The sequence below is a fragment of the Lissotriton helveticus genome, chromosome 10 (genome assembly GCF_964261635.1).
Source record: "Lissotriton helveticus chromosome 10, aLisHel1.1, whole genome shotgun sequence".
NCBI classification, from domain to species: Eukaryota; Metazoa; Chordata; class Amphibia; order Caudata; family Salamandridae; genus Lissotriton; species Lissotriton helveticus.
The window spans coordinates 968,210,728-968,231,698 of NC_136071.1; the positions used below are offsets into that span (position 1 = coordinate 968,210,728).

Here is a 20,971-nt window from a genome sequence, read left to right on the forward strand (position 1 = left end):
CTGTGTGCTCAATGGACTTGGCAATTTTAATTGCCTCTTGGAGATCGGGTTGATTTTACAATAAATTTCTCTGAATTTCTTTGTTATTCGTACAACGTACTAATTGGTCTCTGAATAATGAATCATTAAGATCTTGGAAATCACACAGTTTGCTGAGACCCCTAAGAACAGCAATGTAAGTATCTTGCTTGCCTTGGGAAAGACTGAAGAACTTGTGTCTTTCTAACACTATATTTACTTTGTCCCCAAAATGAATACGTAGTTTTATCAATGTGGTATTGTAAATATCCACATCATCATCCTCAACTTCTGGTTCTGGAAGTGATTCAAATATCTTCCTTCCATTAGGGCCTAAGTTGTGTAGCAGTATATGCTGCATCCTGAAGTCACTGAACTTTTCTCCTCCAATGGCTACAAGATATGATTCGCAGATTTTCTCCCAATCTTCCCATGGGATGCTGGGTTCACTGAATTCCTTAAAAAATGGTGCTTGTTGAGACATTCTTGCAGCCACCATAATACTAGATAGTACTAGCTGAAGGAAAATATGAAATATGAATATGAAAAGGCAGGTATCAATGGTGTATCACCGTGTGTACGATGGTTTGACAAGTGATACACTAGAAGTTGTCTTAACAGTCAGAGAAGTGTGCACACAAAGAAAACCTATAAAGAATGCATACAATAAAATATTAAAGAGATTACATATAATTAAGTACCACGTATCATCATAATTAGGGGTGGGCGGAATTTGCGTAATCTCGTTATGCAAATCTCTGCGAAACTGTAAAAAATCTCCGCAAACACGCGATAAGTATGCTAACACGCGGAATTGCTTATTCGCGATGCTTTACTACTGTTCGCAATAGCTGTTTGCGTGCTCTGGGGAAATATCTCGCAAACACGCATTTGAGAAAGCAAACAAGCAAAATATTTCACGAAACGCAGAATTTTGGGCAATTTCGCGTTCTCTGCGGAACACGAAATTACCCAAATTCCGCGAACGGATCGAAATTTAACGCCCAGACCTAGTGCAGCAGATGAAAATGTTCCAAGGTGTGTGTACACCGTGAATGGGAATCACACACCATGAAGAAGAAGGATTGTGAACAAGGATGTTCCAAAATGAGGAAATTATCTGGAAAGTGCATGAAAAATTAATCAGAAGAGGTGTGTTTAGATGAACAAGGAGTGAGTGTCTCCATGAGGTTACCCAAAAAATGATGACACACAATTATTGGTGTGCGTGTCACCGTGATCTTAATGACAATTTTAGTAGAGTGTGTGCCTCTCTTGAAGCACACCGGTAATGGTAAATGAATTCAAACTGTGCTGAATCCAACTTGGTGTGTGTGTCACCGAAAAGCCAGTAATAAATTATATTGACACGTTGAGGAGTGCGTGTCTCCAAAGGGTACTGAATAAAGATAATGCTTTCTGAAATGACAACTGACAGACCATTACCATTCCCAGTAAACGAAATCAAACGGTACTGAATCCAACTTGGTGTGCATGTCACAGTAAACCCAGTAATACATTATATTGACACGCTGAGGAGTGCGTGTCTCCGAAGGGTACTGAATAAAGAGAAGACTTTCTGAAATGGCAACTGTTAGAAATTCCAGCCCCAATGAAGCTGGAGCGCCAGGATCGTCAATAAAGGAACCTCACGTGTGAGGAGGCTGGGGCGCCGGGGGCGTTCCACTGACAGGAATTGAAGTGTGCAGCTGCGCAGGAAACTGATGTCTTGGCCGGTCTTGAGGAGGCTGGTGTTCCGGGAGCGTTCCCTGACAGAAAATACCGGCACCAGAGTTTGTTTCCCAGGACACGCTTCCCTGTAGATCACCACCGAATGAGGAGCCACGGAAGACCTCTAAGCGCTCACACAGTGACACCGCCGAAGCCCAAAAGATGGTGACGTTGAAGTACCACAGGAGGTGAAAGCGGCAGTCGGCAAGATGGGCCAGGACATGGTGCCATGTGAATGGGTCAAAAGTTCATTTGCCACCCATAGCAACCGCCGAAGCCAGAGAGCAAATTGAAAGTGCTACACAGCCATGGGGCAGGAGCCGGAAGATACACTGCAATGGGGCAGGAGCGGGCAGGCAAAACGAAGGTATTAACCAACCAGACAGTCAGAAATGCGGGAGGAAGCACTGCTTGCTCCAGGCACACTGCAGGACAGGTGCGCAAATGCTGAGCAGAAGCAGGACAGACGGCATAAGCAAGACCATCAGGGTAGACCACGCCGCTGCACCGGCCCACACAATGAAAGTTCACAGAGATGCTGCAGGCACAGAAAAACTTGCGAAAACAGGTCCTTTCAGTTATGGCATGAGGGCAGTCAAAGCCCTGAGGCAAAAAGCAGTCACCTCCAGAAGCGTGAAAAGCGCTGAAAATATGGTTCCAATGAAGAAAGTGACAATAGTCCCCCCAAAGATATCAGAGACACCTCACCAGGAAGTTTGAAGTGAAGAGAAGTGGTGTTTGAAATCTCACAGGATGCCGACCAGGATGACTGCTGCCTTCAAAAAGAGCTGGTGGAGTGGCACACAAAAGGGGAGGAGCAGGTTACATCTGTCCCCTTACACAGAACGTCGCCAGTGACAAAAAGACAAAAGCTTCTCAGGTAAGAACTCTTCTTTATTCCCAACTCCTCTCTCCACCAGTAGTCAGCAACTCCTGTAAGAAGCAACTGCCTCACTCAAAATTCTAAGGTAGCCTCCAGAGAACAAAGGAGTGTACCAAAGGGAACAGGGGCGAGCAAGGAGGAACATACCATATATGTAACTTACATGCTATATTTGGCAATGGCAACTTTTACAAAAGAAGAGAAAATATACATTAGAGAAAATACACATTGTAACAATTCCCTTTTATAATTAGGGTTTGAAATGGGCGCACGCTCCCGCATGATATCGTCTCCACGTATATTGATTGTCAACAATACTTTTGTACAATCCTATGTGTTCCGATTATCTTTTGGCGATATATGGTTTATTCTTTTGAAGTGTGGACGAGATTGAATTGGAGGTAAAAAATCAGGTTGAATGAAATGTGCAGAATGGTTGATGATTAGATAATATAATCTGGTCCAAAGGATACTGTTTCCTCATCACTGTAGAGTGCCCTATTCCTTTGGTCTCAAGGGGCTCCTCTTTGTTTTGATAATAGTTCCAGTGAAATAGATATTTCATTCTGAAGCAATACACAGTACATCTTTACAAACTGCATGACAGAAAATATCATATATCTTCCACTATGCCCATGTACTTTGGGCTATGTAGGTGAAACGGCCGGTCCCTTGCTAATCATCTCACTGAGCAGATATATAAGCAATCAGGATGGCGAGAATCAATGCCCCATTACTGTGACATTACATGGAAAAATGGATGAACCAGAGGAGATCAGGTGGTTAACTCTTGAAAAAATTGTTATAATAACAGGAGGAGATTCCATGGAAATAATGGAAAGGAGAGATGCCTTCCGGAGCTTTGAACACACACATAAAGACTCAATAAATAGTTGGATCCCGAATGGGAACGCTATTAATACATGGATGGACCTGTATGCATCACATACACTGGTATCCGTTCATCATCATTTCCTCATTTTTTCTTAGTATCTAGTGTAAATTTTGTACACATTTTCCACAGAACATTCTTTTGAACCCCACTGAGATTCAGAACTATATTAAGCCACACAGTGTCTTCATCCACATTCACTTGATGACTCCTATCCCATGTATACATCCACCATATTGATTTTATTGTAGCTAGCGACCCGAGGACTCAGGTGGCTCCCCTATTCTTTGACCATTCTTTCCATCGGGCAAACAGTTATAGAATTTATTCTACAATATATGGAACTAAGGTGGGGTCTATGTAACTGTCATAATACATTGTATCATGCATTAAATATGACTGCTTGAACACGGCAGACTCACACTTGTAGTGCCAGCAGTTATATTCAAGGAACTTAATGGCTACTTGTCTGCTATATGAATTGAAATATGGCTGCTGCATTTGTGGTTGTAGTGGGACGCATTCACCAGATTCCCCATCTGCTACCCTCGAAACGATGTATCCTATCCCCTTTTGTCCTTTTAAAAACAGTTAGAAACTGGCGTGTCCTTCCAGCCAAGCACATATGGGCTACCTTGATTATCCTGTGAAATCCAGAGTCTCCAATATCTTGCATTGCCGATTGGAAAGGTGAGCAAAACATCGTATGCTTCACTTGTTTCTATCTGGGATGTATTACAGGCAGACTGTGCATTGCTATGCTCATTCCCAATTGCGCGGATCACGGAATGTGTGATCAAGCGCACTTCTCTATGTGGCAACATGTTTCAAGCAAGCAGGAATTCTAGTAAATGCCCATATTTGACTTTACACCCGGTTCTCACAACTATGCTACCCTTCTGTCCCAAGTTTAGGTGGACCCCATAGAGAGTGGCACAAGTTCATGTGCGAGGATATTATCTTGCTATATTTCATTATCAAGTTTTGAGTTTTAGTTCCTTGTAACCATGGGCAAACATATTGGAAAGATTTTTGGAGCAAACAATTTCTCGATTTGTCATAAAAACATAAGTCCCTTTGCATAAGATTGCTCGCGTTTTTATTTGTCATGAGGGGTTGCACAGATACTAGATATATCTATATCCTAAGACTAATGCCTGTGTCTTTATGCATTTTTTAGAATCTTGACATCAGTTAATCATAGAACATTTATCCCACCTATTCTCCATCATAGACATATACTCAATGTTGGGGTACAAGTTTATTGCTGGTAATTACGCTATAGTTAGAACATCTCTTCTCTGATGGCATGGCGATCATGGGTCTGTTCATGTTGATAAACAAAACCCATATGCACCCATGGACACGATTACGAGCATGTCTTTATGAGCATGCATGATGGTGGTCAATCCCACAAGGAGTAGTATAACACACAAAGTATCACTGGTGGAGGTTCTGTTCTATGACTGAGTAAGTTATTTTATTTTTTGATTTTTGTCCTTTGGCTCAGTAGAATGCCAAATGTGATTACAGATATTCCACACAATATGGTCTTAAATTGGCTTTCCTGAAGAAGGTGTTTGGTCACCGAAAGGTGTGTAGAGAGAAAATAAAGGATACAATATACAAGTCACACATATTGATAATTTAAGCTGTTTTGGGAATTGAGTATATCATATACCAAAGGTGCAAGAGGAATAATTGTGTGTCATTTACAACATAATTGATTGTGAAATAGAACCGTCACTGACTTATATGCACAAGACCTATCTGTATTGCTGCCCTGTCGGAAACTAATGATTGTTTTTATGGCAAAGGATGTAAAATTGCATTCGAAGGTTGAGAGATAGAATGTGTGGAGAGAATGTAGGATGGGGTTATTGTATTTTAACATGTTTATGTAACCTTTAAACAATGTGCAATCCCCTTTTGTTAATATTACTGTCTATACATAAAGAGGAAAACTTTTTTTTTTCAATCAGAATTTTAACAAAGAAATGAATTTGAAGAGTACATGCACTCTCTGAGCTATACATTGTGGATAAATTCATAATTTAACAAGTGAGGTTGCTGGGGTCTCTTTTTGCAATATTGTATATTAGCGGTGCCCTAGGAACCTTTATCTTGTAGCATAGAGTTTCTGCTTTTAAATTACTACTATTCTTAAAGTCAGTATCTTGGAAACATTTAACACATTTGTTGATTTGTTGTATCACTATTTTTTATTCATTAGATTTTACCATATGAATTACTCATTGATTGGTACACAATGAATTATCATTATGAGCTGCAGCTCAGTTGTTTTCTCTGCATGGTTTTGGACAACCAGCAAACACAATATATCCATGTGACCAGAAAGGTGCAACAGATGTAACGGTATATTACTGTAGGAACATCAGTGCAGATAAAAATATTGTAACCTTTAGTTCTGTTTTCCTGCTCCTTTTTATTTTTATTCTTTTCACTGATTAGTGTATTTGGGAAAAACGAGAGCAATTGATATTGATGACCTCTTGCTGAGTTCATAATTTTGTGTAGTTTCCCCAAATGCATAGCTTTCTGTGTTCAAGCATGAGGTTCACCTCTGTTTTCCACCATTAACTGTAAGTTCGCGGAAACCACAAAAAGTAGAAAAAGTTTACAATCACGTAGAAAAATGCAAAAACTGTGATAAAAATATAGGGTTTTTTATCTATAACTCTGCTTGTTCTTGAATGCTAGGAAGGTGGTGACGTTAGCACTAAAAACCTATTGTTGATTCATAAAAAAATAAAGAAAAAGAAATAGATACGCTTTCTTGCACAGCACATTTTCCCATTTCTTCTACAGAACTCAAAATATTGCTATTTGTTAGCTATTTTTGATTTGCTCCAAGAGAATCTATAAACACTGGTTAGCTTTAGAAGCTACATCCTCCATGTGAGAAAAAAAGGCACAAATTTGGCCAGGATACCTTTTGTTTTCAAACAAATTATCCGAGTTTAAACACAAAGTGCCCCAAACCTCAAAAATGGCTCAGGACTGGGGTTTAAAACCATAGGAGGCTCAGGGGAAGACAGCAGTGGTGTAACAAAGACCCCCGCAGCCCTGCAGAGCCTGAGCGCTCCTTAGTGAAGTGAGCCCGGAGTGAGGCCCCTCTATGTTTTTGCACGGGGGGGCCCTCAAGTTTCATTCCACCACATAAAACCAGTTCAAAGTTAAATAGAGAGAGGCCAGCTGAAGGAGCCCATTTTATATCAGTTATACATGCACATGCAGCAGAAATGAGAGAGTCACATCTCTGAGACAAAGTAAGACCAAAAGCTCATTACATGCAGTGAAGGAATTCTTGAAGACCAACTTGCACAATTATTAAGTAATGTCGGTGGCAACACAAATGAGAACATGTTATAGCTTTGAGAGGGTAACTCTGAGGCAGATCTCTGTTCTTAGGATGAGAGTCACAGTAGCTGAAGGTCATCAGGCAAGCAGTCTTAGTGTTATCTGCAGGTTTATGTAACTAAGGTGTTAAGTACACATTTATTATTATGCTTTATATTTCCCCTGTCTCTAAAATGTTGCAACAGAATATCCGCCACACTTAACTGCCTCTATTGGCCAGCTGGCTAGTCTCTATTTGCGCCAGAATAGACAGCACATATATGAATTTCCTCATGTTGGATCTGCCTGAAGCTCTGACATCATGAAGACCAGCATTTCATACTTGCTGTTTTCATGACATAAGTACAAACTTTCATTGACAAAGTATTTCAATAGTATATATTACCTTTTCAGGGTTAGGTGACAGAATTCTTCAACAAAGCCGTCCTTCCCTCTAAACCTCATCTTATGCCAAACATGTTAGTTTTCAATAGTATATATATTTCTAATCAGTTGAATTTCAAATATTAAGTTTACTTTCCATTTCTTTTCTGGCAACAACATTGTTAACGATACCTTAAGGGAGGAAAAGACGGACTCATTATTAATGTGAAATTCTCACCTGTAAGGTTTCTGCAGACTTGCTGCATATCTTTCATAGAATACATCTTCGTGAGTTAATGAAGCTACAGTTCTTATATTTTCCACAGCCTCTGTTGATATCTAATAGGACATGAAGACATGCAAACATATTATCAATAAACAGAATTTATTTTGACAAACTAAGTAACAAATATAATATCATGTGCATGAGGATATTGTATCCTGATGTTCTACATACGATAATACTTACGGTCTCTTTTAGCATTTGCTAGGCTGTTCTACTAATGTCTTTGGGTGGGCAAGGGGCACCAATTCTGCTAGTCCGGCTGCATCCGACTCACTGACTGGCAGCATGGCTCAAATGTTGCAAGAATGATTCTTTTGAAGGTGAGGATGTATTATGAAAAAAACAAGTTTTCTAGCCCTGGCACTCTTCTCCTGGTCAGCAGGGTTAAAATGTCGGACCTCTAAAGACAGCAAAAATATAGGGTTCACCATGAGGTGAAAATTCAGGATACTGGGAACATATTGAGACTTCTGTCTGTGATTCGTGGCAGGAAAATGTGTGCCACAATTGCTTTGGAAGGTGTACAAAGTCTGCCTTTAATGCATGGTCTCCTAGCTTTACCCTGATGCAGGACCCTATATATATATATTTATTGATGGCTACAGAACACTGCCACTTTGCCCCTGCTAACCAGGAGTAGAGTGCCAGTGATTCCACTTTAAACATGGCTAAACTGGATTATTCGAAATTGCCACATTTAACTTGCCCGTAAGCCCTTAGTATATGGTGCAGAAAGTGCACACAGGTCTTTTTTAGTTCAATAAGTTGATTAGGATTAAAAGAGTAAAGAAAAATTTGAGTAGCATAAAGGTGATACATATGAGACATAGAATACAAAGTCATCTTAGATTATTACATGAGATAAAGTATAATATGAAAACCAGAAAACCGTAATTTAAATCAATGGTATCACCATGGGTTAACAAGAGAATTAATAGAAAGAGGAAAAGAGAACAAAGAGATAGAGAAGGAAAGAGAAGAAAAGAGGAAGAGACAGACAGGAGATTAAAGAAAAAGAAAGGATGCAGAGAAGGGAAGGGATAGAAAGGAAAGGAACTTCTGGGGAGCTACACGAAAAAACAAAAAAAAAACAGAAGGACAACACTCACACAACCGAGTCAAAGGGATATTGAGCGACCAAACCCTTAAGAAGCTAAATCCATATATAAATCTAAAGTTTTCCAGACTCCAGAAGAGATTGAAGGAGAGAGATGAGCATCATCAACTGAGGTGTGTGCACCTCTCAGGAAAGATACCCAAGCCCACCAAGTGTGGTACGAAATTGAAGAAAAAGATTTCCATTCCATAAGAATGACTTTCACTGCAATAGTTAGTAGCAAATCGAGTAATTGGGAATCCAAGAAATCCAAGGGTAATGGAGAACTAGACGCAAGAGGGCCTAACAAAATCATGGGGAAAGAAAGCTGAAAGCGGAGGTTGAAGATCAGTTGAAGATGCTTGTGTTTTAAATCCCAAAAGGGTTTGAGAAGTGAGCATTCATAAAACATGTGTAAATAATCACCTGGACAAAGGCCACAACTCCAACAAAGATCATCATCCTTCAAGTGAACAGTAAGTGCACACAGGTCTTGAAAGTAAAATTCCCCTTGCAGACTGCTGCATCTATTGTGCCATCCTCTACATTGGCAATATAAGCATGGTTTTAGAACTCTCATGTGTAACCTGACTATAATATTAATAGGTTGTGACGCAGTATAAAACCTGCATCACAATCTATTAAAATAAACCTTTTTGATAAGTAAGAACCTCCCATGTAAATATTAGTAATTTACCCCAAGCATGCTGTATAGCCCACAAGGTAGAGTGTTTGGTACTTACAACTGGGACATGTAAAAAACTAATGTTACCATGTCCCTACAATAACAAATCCCCAAAAAGCTTTTTTCACTGTGGCAGGCCTAGTTGCCCTATGTGGGAAACCATAGTGCACATTAAAATACTAATACTGCTAACTCAGGAACTGGACAAGCTAGAAAAATAACTAACCACTATTGTAAATAGTTATTAGAAGTCCAGGTCAATGATGAGGTTAGATCTTTAATAAATATTAAGGAAAAGTAAATGTTAGGAAGTTTCCCTTTCCCTGCTTGAGCTTTCAGAAGGCTAATTTGCATTAGCATATGCCAGCTCCCAGCCTGTGCTCAGCCTTGAGTGGTGAGTGTGAATGAGGTGTGTGAAATGCTGTTCAGGAGCAAATAATTGGCTGACCTGAATGGGCTAAGATGATTCTCCGAACTCAACAGACTATGTAATTGGAGGCACCTAAGTACATTGCTTTTTGGCAGCACAGTGTCCAACCATGCTTGACAGGTCTGTTGAGCCACATAGGATTACCAAAATACACTCTCCATTGCTTACCCACAGTTTGGTGAACGTTCCAAAGCTGGAACCTCACCCTAGCTTTTTAGGTCTCGCCTGTCGATGCGCATGCGCATCGAGCAAGCGAGACTATAGGGGCTCATCCAGACTTTATCTAACTTGCAAGGAATCGTGGCGATTCCTTGCAGTGCCCGTGACTTTTAAGCTCAATGCGCATGTGCATTGAGCTTAAAAGCGTGTGCACAGCCGCCCGCATTCCTCCGACACCTTTGAAGTGAAGCTTAGCTTCACTTCAAAGGCCCGGTTCTTCACACCCACATGCCGCTCTGCCCTGCTCCGCCCCCTCCCCTGAGTCATCCTGCCTGCCCCTTCCCGCCGTGTCGCATTTCTCCTCCCCCCTCCCCTCTCTTCCCTCCGTCTTGTTCTTCTTGCTCACTTGTCACTCTTTGCCCCTTACTTCTATCCCTTCCTTTCTATTCCCTCTCTGAACCTCCTTCTATGCCCATCTCCTGTTCCTTTCTTTTCTCCAACATTTGCCACGTCTGCTTTCCTCGTCTCCCCACACGTTTGCCTCCCTTTACCTCTGTTTCCTTAGCTCCTCGTTTCTCCAGCCTACTCTCACATCTTTCTCTTTTCTTTCTACCCTCTCGCCCCCACTTCTCTTCGTGCTCATCTGTTCTCCACACATTTCTCTCACTTAATTCATCAGTCATTCTCTCTTTGTTTGCGTGCAATGACAGCAAAACTGTGGAAAAAGGCAGTTTTACCAGAAATACAAGTTCCACTACTGAACACTGGAACGTACGTACTACAACAAATATGACCCTACTTCATAAATCAAACATAGTAATGGAACAGAAAAAAAATCACAAATACTTAGCAGTCCGTTCACATGCACCATCTGTTTCGTTGCCTGAAGTGGGCATTAACTATTAGAATGTATGTTATACTGAACAGTTAGAACGCTCTCCTTTGCCCCTTAAAACAAATGAAAATCAAACGTTCTTAGCAACAAAACTCGCATCTCGTCGATTTATTTTTATTTTTAGCGGAACAGGCAAACGCAACCCGTTTAGTTTTTTTATCGTTCACAAAAGGCTATTTTTCTTTTTCGTTTCCTCCTTTGACCTTTTCGTCTCGTTTCTCCTCAGTTCCGGACTGTCCATTTTTTTTTTTTAACAATCGCTTTTATCCTCCTCTCACAATTAAAGAGTCGAACAAACAATGCGCAGTTAATGTCAGGCGGCCTTTTTTTTTTCGTTTATTTGTGTGGGTATGAGTTTCATGGGGTGCTCCCACGCTGCAGGTGGGGGGCAATTAGCGCCCATCACCTTCTGCAGTAGGCGCTCGAAAATAGATGTGCCCCTCCTCCCCGCAGACCCCCAGCAATTAAAGCGGGTGTGACCGGCTGTCTTTACTCGCTGAGTCACTGACGTCACTCATATAGCGCCCACTTAGGACCAAACCGCCTCTTCGCTCACAAAATTTACTGAGTTAAAAAAAATATTCCAACAGCAGCTGAATGCTAGAAATTGTGTATTAAATATGTTACGCCTGTTTATTTGTGTCGTGTTCATTATGCACTTTTAAATACAATGTAGGAGTGTGGATTAAGATTCTGTATTTCTGTAAGAGTTTCGAAGAGTTGGGCTGTAAGTGTTCGTAGGTCTTTAAAACTAGGTGACCACTTTTATTTAATACACTTGCGAATTAAATGATGTCGTTTTTTAATCTGGTATTGATCATTTACTTAAGTATGTTATAAATTTGAAAAATGTTTAGAAGTTTTAATTATTAAGATTATGAGATCCCTATAAATTGGCAAATGGATTTTGGTTGGTGCTGGAATGTTTGAGGAATATGATACCCTTGAACGACCAGTCCGGTCAGTCCAAGTAATTACTATCAATATTTATCTTTTTGTTGAACCAGAGGGAAGTCAGGGTGGAGTTTTCAAGTTTTATTTTTGCGTGGGCATCAATGTAAAACTGCACCTTTAGAGTTGAAGATGATGTTTGTAGAGGGGGAATGTTTAGTGTGTTCATTGTTAGGAATGATGATGTGTTGAAGTCGTTCGTGGAGTCAGAGGTCAAAGTGTATGGGATCGGAGAGACTTATTTATGAAAAACAGTTCCCCTACCTTTTGTGATAGTACAACCGACCCGGTACGGTAATTCCGATAGTTTACATGCTTCAGCTGAGAGTCAGACAATGATTCTACTTTGCTCTGAAACCCAGGGAGGGGCAGAGAGCTAAACAAGCCTACTTGCTAGGACTCCTACCAGACGTTTTCTGGAAGCGAAGTGGTCCCTACCCTCACTCACCCTCACTCACCCTCACCCCCTCACCCTCACTCACCCTCACTCACACTCACCCTCACCCTCACTCACACTCACCCTCACCCTCACACAGTGCAATAGTTCTCAGACCATTTCAGTTAGAGCTTTTAGAAATGTTTATGGCTTTTTTTATTTGTAATACTTTAGCATTGGCTACAGGAAACAAAAATGCTAAACATTTACAAAAAAAACCCATAAACAATTCTAAAAGCACTAACTCTAATGGTGCGAGACCTATTGCATTTCCAATGCTTGTTTAGAACACTTCCTGACCTGCAAAAGAATGGAACTGTACCTGCCGTCTTTGACCTGAGAGGAGGCTTGAAGGACTGACCCAGCTCCTACTTGCAACCAGGACAAAGAGGTGGACTTCAAGCATCATTTGGCTGACCTCCCGTGCAGCTACAGGGATATCACAAGCTGCAATCGGCATTTCTCCTAAAGTGTCAAGCCGACAAGTGGCAACTGGACTTATCCTGGACTTTGCTGTTGGCCTTCACCTGATATAATGAGAGTCACTTAGGGCCATACTTACAATAAAGTGGTGAAGCTTGTCATTCAGCCAAAAAGGCTAATGACATGCTTCGTCACTTTAGAAACGCAGGGCTGCACTATATTTACTAGAATATGGTGCAGCCCTGCGTTTCGCCCTGCACTGACGCTAACTTTAGCTGCCTAGCACCAACACAGGTAAGGGTTCCTGTGTTTGAGGGAAGATTGTTTATGTGCAGGAAGGTCCCCCTTCCTGCACATAGACAATCTTTAAATGCTGTATTGTAACTTCTATGTGTGCTGCTAAACACAGCACACATAGGAGTCGCAAAACTGAATTTTTTTAAATGATTGTTTATGTGCAGGAAGGGGGACCTTCCTGCACATCAACAATCATAGGCAATTTGCTGTTTCTATGTGTGCTGCACAAGGCAGCACCCATGGAAACAGCAAAAACGAGGAGAAATAAAGCATTTCTCCTCATTTAGCCTGTTTAAGACCAGGCTCTCCCTGGTCTTAATTTTGGTGCTGCCCTGTAAATAGGAGGCAGGGTAAAAATCAATGGGTGTTGCGGTGGAACACCCACCGCAACACCCATTCCGCTCCCCTTTCATGGTAAATACAGCATGAAAGGGTGCCTTATTTACAAGGCAGTGTTAAGACAGTGGCAGTGACAGTTGCTTAACGCTGCCTTGTAAATAAGGCACGGCCCCTATCGCCATCACAACATCACTGGAAGTGATGTTGTGATGGTGATAGGGGCTTGTAAATATGCCCCTCAGTGTCCTCTCCTAAGGTTCTGTGTGCATAGAGGTGTACTCCAGTGGTTGCTTGAGACCTAAAATACTAAGCCAGATGGTAAAGGTTTTCACCAGCACAAACCCGGCTGGTGTACCAGACCCATGATCCATCTCAGTTGACCTCAAATTGCGCCTCCCAATCTACTGTGAAGATTAATAATCATTGGCAGTTTGTTGCGCTATTTTAACTTAAACCGTTGAATAATCATATATCCGATTCCCCTTATTTCATTTTTGTTGTGGTGTAATTTTGTTTATTACATTGTATGCTATTTTTCTACTATGGATTATGATTTTTATTGCATGGTATTTTGAATTTTTACAGTTTTTACACTGCCTAAATAATTTACTCATTGCCCTAAATTAAGCCTGTCAGCTCTGTGCCATAACTATGAAGGGGCTGAGCTCAGGTTGATTCAGCAACTTTGAGGGTTTAACTTAACAAAGAATGTGTTTATTACTCTAGATGGTAGTTACCCCCCTACCCCCCATTGACTAATATCCCCATTTCTTACACTATGATATCCTCATAGGTAGAGGGGGTTTGAACGTCTAATAATTTAGTGAGTTTGAGGGATCACCCAGGCAAAAGTTCTGATTATTCCCCGAAAGGGTCAGTCACCCACCCCAAATAATAATCATCTTATTTACAGTAGTCGTAACCCTGGCAGTACAACTCTTCCATTTGTATTGTTAACAGTATTGCGCCGGCACAATGTTTCTCCCCACTATTAGTAAACCAAAATTTAGTACATCATATCTCAAAAAATGTTTTGTGAATGCAATTAGGTACACGCTATACTATTGGAATATGTAAGCATTCTGCAACCTTGGTAGCTCATAACGACCTTGTGGGGGCCTGCCTTCAGGATTGTGATGATGAGTATGATGATGATGATATTCTTTATTGGATGTAATTATTGTAAAAAAAACTTACAATTGATAGCTACCCCAAATATTTCAAAAAGATAAAACACAGTTTTAATAAATACATGAATCCATTAAACTTACATATAACTTTTTAGAGTCGAACGAGATTCTGCACGCCACCCAGTCAGGTTTTCGCCCGGGTCTTAGTACGGAGACCGCGCTCCTCGAGGTCTCCGAAACAATCAAGGAGTCGTTGGATTCAGGGGGTAAAGCCATGCTGGTGATGTTGGACTTGTCGGCGGCTTTTGACACCGTTCCCCATGATGGTCTTCTCACAAGACTCTATGAGATAGGACTTCGGGGAACGGTGCTCAGCTGGTTTTCTTCCTTTCTAGCCGGCCGCCGGCAAACGGTCTGGGCCGCTCCGGATTCCGCCGTGATGCCGCCTCTGGGAGTCGGGGTCCCTCAGGGCTCTATTTTGAGCCCGACCCTCTTTAATATCTTCATGACCCCTTTGGCGGCTTTGGCGGAGTCTTTCGGGGCCCGGATCGTATCGTACGCCGACGATACCCAGCTCCTCTTCTCGTGTAAGAGAGGAGTGGACTTTGAGGGGGAGAGTATCCGGGATTGCCTTGAGGCTGTGTTTCAATGGTTCCATCTACACAGCCTCAAGTGCAACCCCGATAAGTCTGAGGTACTCTTCTTCGGGTGTGATGTGGAACCAGAGTGGCAGGCCTGGTGGCCCATTAACATGGCCCCCCCTTCGTGCTCATCCCAATGGGCTAAGAACTTGGGTGTGAAGATGGACACGGGGCTAACAATGAAGGCCCAGATCCTCGGAGTGTCGGGTATGTGTTTCGGCCTCCTGAAGATGCTACGGAGGTTTCTTCCCCTTCTATCGGAGGAGCACAGGAGGCTGACTGTGCAGGCCCTGATAGGGTCCAGGTTGGATTATTCCAACGTTCTATACCTGGGCCTGCCAGAATACCTGCTACAGCGGCTGCAAGTTGTGCAGAATGCTGCGGCGCGTGCAATCTATGGATTGAACAGACGGGCCAGTGCTACGGTTCTGTTACAGACCTTGCACTGGCTGCCAGTCCGTAAGCGGATCGCCTTTAAGACCTTGACTCTGACGTACAAAGCGCTTCATGCGACGGGGGCTAAGTACCTCCAGAGGAGACTCACCTTTTACCAACCGGCGCGCTCCCTGAGGTCAGAATCCTTACTTCTGGCGACCGTCCCTCGAGTAAAGCGTGCACGCCTGGGAGGCCGCTCATTTGGTTTACTGGCGCCCCAACTGTGGAACTTTCTGCCCCTGTCTCTTCGGGGAGCATCTAGTTTATTAGCCTTCAGAAAGGACCTTAAAACGTGGTTATTCTCCCAGTAGGTCCTCGGTGTTTTATTTTTTTTTTTTTGTTGTTGACTGTGTATCTGTTACTCTCTTTTTAATGTGTTATGTTTGTTTCACTGCAGCCTGTTAATTAAAAGCGCCGGGACACTCTTTTTGAGTAGCCGTGCGCTCTATAAAAGCCACTATAACATAACATAACATAACATAACTATTAGCATAAAATTCATAACGGATATAAATGGGCTGTAGCAATTAAGTCATGTTAAATAATGACTTGCTTAGCTGTTTATATACTTTTTTGAAAATGTTGCAATTCACAACAATTAAAAGTCCATTAACATAAGGGGAACATGAATCATCGAAAATACCGGTCGCAAAGGGACAGATTCACAGAATCTGCCCCTCTGCAACCGATATTTGGAATGCATCAACCCAAAGGCAATTTTGCAATTTGGGTAATCACTAATTTTGCAATTACCTAAATTGGGAATGCCTTTAGGGAATCGCAAAATGTGATTCCCTAAATGCAATGCATGATGCACATCAAAAATACGATTTTGCAATTTTGGAATCGGAAATTACCATCAATTTCAAGTTAATGGTAATTTGCGAAAACTTTGAAAAATGCACAAAAGTGGATTGTCTACATCTAAAGCCCTCAACATTTTTAAAATAGGTGCCTCTTTAGATGGGCTTTTAAGCATTGTACATTGTTCAACATTCTGTCAATCAATTGTTCTTTTTGCATTTGTCATCCCGAGTGGGATGGGTATGCCCATACGTGGGTCCCATGCTTGCTGTGCCACTGGATTCAATCTAGCCTGACTATGAGGAGTGATACCACAAAACTGTTCCCACCGAGGACCCAGCTAGGAAGTTCCAGCTGGACTGTTCCCTTGAGGAGCACTGTCAAGCCTGAATTGCATATGGCTGGGTCCAAACTGGGGAGGTGTAGTGAGGAAAAAATAATAGATGTTAACCCACGTTTCGAAACAGGTTAGGGAAAAGGCCAATTTATTCAGCATTCCATCCATCATTTGTTGCAGCAGCATCTTTTTAAAAGTGGACTTTTCAAAATTGTAATAAAATACATGACTTTACCATTAAGCAGCTATCAATGCAATTTCATAGGTACCAGTCATAAAATAGCTACCTGCTACCAATCAGGAATTTTTCACTACCAGGACATGTAGAACTTAAAAGTACACATCCAACCAGTCAATTACATAGAACCCTGCCTTATGGCCTACTTAGGGCATACGTTAGAGATGACATATGTATGAAAGGAGAGTTTAAGGCGTGGCCAGGGGGTTTTAATGTCAAATCGACCTGCAGTAGCAGACCTGGGACATGTGTTAAGGGTCTACTTAAGTGGGTGGCACAATAGGTACTGGAGGATCGCTGGTAGCATTTAATTTACAGGCCCTAGGTGTATGGTATACAAATTCTACAAAGGACTAATAGCCAACAGTAGTCATGTTTCTGTGTTTTTTCATACACTCACATGACTTAAGAGTGAAGTTTAAATGATGTTGTATCAAAGTTGCAGGTGTTGATGTAACAGTTTATAACTGAAATTTCCTGATGCATTTGTCCACAGCACTCATGTGAAGTGATAGCAACTGAGCAGTCTGACCTTCTGTCAACCTTTTAGGGCCTGATGAATTAAAGAGGTTTGCTAATTCTCTGTCTATAGGTAAATACGTTTATACATAAAGACCTTAATCCTTTAGTATGTGTAAATGGAATTAATATTGAGAAAAAGAGGAATGTCACAATAAGCTGAAATACTAACAAAAGTCCAAACATTTTCAAACTTTTTTCAAAACATATGCAGGGCACAAACATTTTCAAACTTTTTTCAAAACATATGCAGGGCACTGATAGGAAATGTACTTGTTACTTTGACAATGTCTTCACCTGTGGGAAAAGAATAGTTTGAAAGGTATATGACTGCTCCATGTACTAGTAACAATTGCATGTTGGTTGGTGTACCTGATTACAGTTTCTAAATCTGCACAGGCGTTGTACTTTTATGAAAATATCATAGATATATAATGATTATACAGACAAAAATATCCTTGACTTCCTTATGTTCATTTGTAAAATCCATACTCAATCATACTGGTTATGTTTTTTATGTTTTTTTCTCCAAGTGATTGTTCACCTTACCAAGACATTTCAACTCATTTGTCTTTAAAGAAATGTATCAAAAAGTACTTCCTACGTTCCTCAAATGAAAGTGGTTCGTCTCAGTAAAAATAGGATGTAAATACACTAGTTTATAAAGAAATTCTAACCATAATAGCCTGTGTAAAAGTATTATTATTCATAAAACAAAATAGAAAACCCACAAAACACAACAAATACTTTCAATATGAAAATGTGGTGCTTTCCCTTTTACCCACAAAAACTATGAAGTGAACATTCCAGCCAGAAAGATACATGATAGTACAGAGAATCCAAAACAAATATGTGTATATCACATGGTTAAGTGATCAAGCAATAATTTACAAGACTTCACCATGTGCCGTATGCTTAATAAATAATAACCATAAATATATAGGAAAGGACATGAAATTAACATGTAATGAATTTAAAATCGTGTATGGTTGGGCATGGCCAGGAGCGTCAAGATGGCTGTTGCACGTTAGAAGTGCTCCGGACCCCTCCGTCATCCCCTCCTTCATCCACCACCATTGGAGAGTTCCCACCCTGCACCCCGGCTGCCTGGCTGTCCTAAGCCCTCGAGCCATCCCTGGAAGCAGTGTGTGTGGCGTGCTGTGGGCAGCCCTTGCAGAGAATCCTACCTTGTGGCAATCCCAAGATGGCGGCTTTAGCGCAGAGATCTCCCAGCCCGCCGTGGCCCTGAGCTCTGGGACTCCTCCTATGGTGAACAAAGAGAGGAAGATCCCGGAGAGTTGCTAGTGACATCCCGCCTAGTTTTTACGGTACCTCTTCCCCCCCTGGTAACGGACTGTGCCCGGCCACACACACGGGAGGCCCTGGGGACGGCCTGAGGAGGCCCTGCCAGTCGAGTGTCCCTCGGCGGAATTGTGCTGCTGAGGAGCTGCAGTGCGCAATCGGTTTTCCACCGGGGGGAGAGGGAGGGTAGACAGGAGCGATGCTTCATCCGGTGCCCCCTTGCTGCTCCGCCTTGGTGGGAGGCTCTACAGGTTGCTGGGCCTGAGATCTGGGCCTGCGGCTGGTGGCCTGGTGTGGCCGGTCCCGTACGGCAGCCGGGTGCTGCATCATTGGCTGTGAGATCCGCTGTCAGTCAGACAACGGCGGAAGGAGTGCATGGTCCTTCCCCTCCCCCTTCAGGCCATCATATGGGAGCCTGGACTGGTGCTGTGGGGGCCCTGCGCTGGATGTGGGCCCCCCTCCCTGGGGGTGACTGCACATCAAAAGTAGGTGCAAGGCCTGGTGGCGGACTGCTGCACTGCCCAGGTGAGGAGCTGGTGGGCCCACTTGACCATGGGTGGCGAGGGTTCGGCCATCGATCGAGCGGCAGGGGTCCATTTACTTAGGCCCCCACCATTGTGTCCTGAGATTCCTAAGTGTACCGCTTCTCTGGCTGGTGGCAGTGGCCCTGTAAGTGGACATTGACTGGGGTGGTCCTCTCACCCAAGACATCCCCCCTGGTGCTCTGGTGGTGTGTGAGAGGTGCCTCAGCTGCTGATTTGAGCAGCAGTGCCGTTTAGAGGCACTGCTCCCTTTTTGAGAGACACTGCAGACCCAGGAGACGGAGCTTCTTGGGGGAGTATCAGTCACCACATCGGGTGGAGGGATATGAGGGGTCTTCTTATTTCTCCACCCCGCCGCTGGCTGCCCTGCTCCCCGCGCACCTTGACAGCTGCGCTCTGTCCCGCCCTTTATGATGGCCAGGGCCCTGACTCCGGCATTAAACCCGGACCACCGGAGAGACCCTGCATGCCTGAACTAGCCCGGGGACACGGAGGGGCCAATGGGAAGAGAACATCGGCCGTCGGCCGGGCGACAAAGCACAAAGCTGCAGGGCCCTCTCCTCTCATCCTCCTTCGCCACCCTTCCTTCCTCCTGCCCAGATGCCAAGATCCCGTTTAGACCTCCTGCCTTGCTGGGTGACGGCCATGGGTAGAGACAGGGCTTTGAAAACCCCCGCCACCCAGACTAAAATGGACCGATTCACCACCACGGACTCTGCAGCAGCTACGGGATCTGGAGACAAAGATATCCCGCCTCTGCGGACCTGTCCACTATCCTCCAGGCTATCCATGCCTCGCAATATTTGATAGAGGGCAAGATTGCCAAGGTCTGGGTTGAAGTGACCCTTTTTCTGCAAGATCTTCGCAATGCCACGGCTTGGATTAAAGAAAACGAATCCCGTATATCCACAGTGGAGGATGAGGTCCAGCTTCTTTAGGATTTGGTTGCCTGCCTCCGGTCCCACACCCAGGAGCTTCACCGACGGGCCAAAGATGCCGAAAATAGGACCCTTCGTAACAAACTTCGCTTAGTGGCATTTCCGGAAGTGCACTACAGACCGATAATAATGCAAATCCTTAACTTCAAGGATTGAAACTCTGTACTGACAGAAGCCCGCAAACTGCAACACCTCAAGTATGAAGGCCAGACAATCATGATCTTCCCCGACTATACTCGTGAGGTCCAGGACCAGAGCCGCTCATTTGGGGAAGTCAAGCAGAAGCTGCTCGCCCTTTACATGCAATACCGGCTCCTCTTCTCGGGATGCCTACGGGTTGTGTTCCAGAACAGAACCCTCTTCTTTAACTCCCCTGAAGAGGCATGGACATGGGTGACAGAGTAGCGCACCTTACGGCTGAACACCCATAGCACATCTCCTATACCGGATGCTGGTGGTGCCCCCCAAGGCATCCCTGCCCCCCGGCCACAGCGCAACTACTCATGTAGGTGATGTGGTCAGAGACGGGCCCATTCAGATTCACCAGGGGGCTCCTCTCGTCAACTGGCACCGGGGACACTCTCGGGAGCAATCCTGGCTGTGCAATGATCCGGTTCCTCAGGCCACTCAGACTCTGTGGGCGTCTCACCTTACCCATCACCGTTAGATCTACTGGAAACAGATCTTTCTCGCAGCCCAGCGCTGTTCACTGGACCTGCTTGAACCCATCTACATCCTTCAGATGCAACTGACTTCGCGACAGGGTGTCGCACTTCCGTTAATTACTAACTCTATCTCCTGATGGACACAGTCACGAACA

General features: G+C 43.2%; 1 protein-coding gene across 2 annotated transcripts in view; it reads right to left on the reverse strand.

Annotated features, from left to right (window-relative positions):
* Window positions 1-20,971, reverse strand: part of LOC144784686 (ATP-dependent translocase ABCB1-like) — a 1,804,387-nt gene that overhangs the window by 464,079 nt on the left and 1,319,337 nt on the right. For both annotated transcript variants that reach the window (XM_078663637.1, XM_078663636.1), the window contains one exon: window positions 7,507-7,607. In XM_078663637.1, the coding sequence (XP_078519763.1) occupies window positions 7,507-7,607 (101 nt within the window). The remainder of the gene's footprint in view (window positions 1-7,506; window positions 7,608-20,971) is intronic.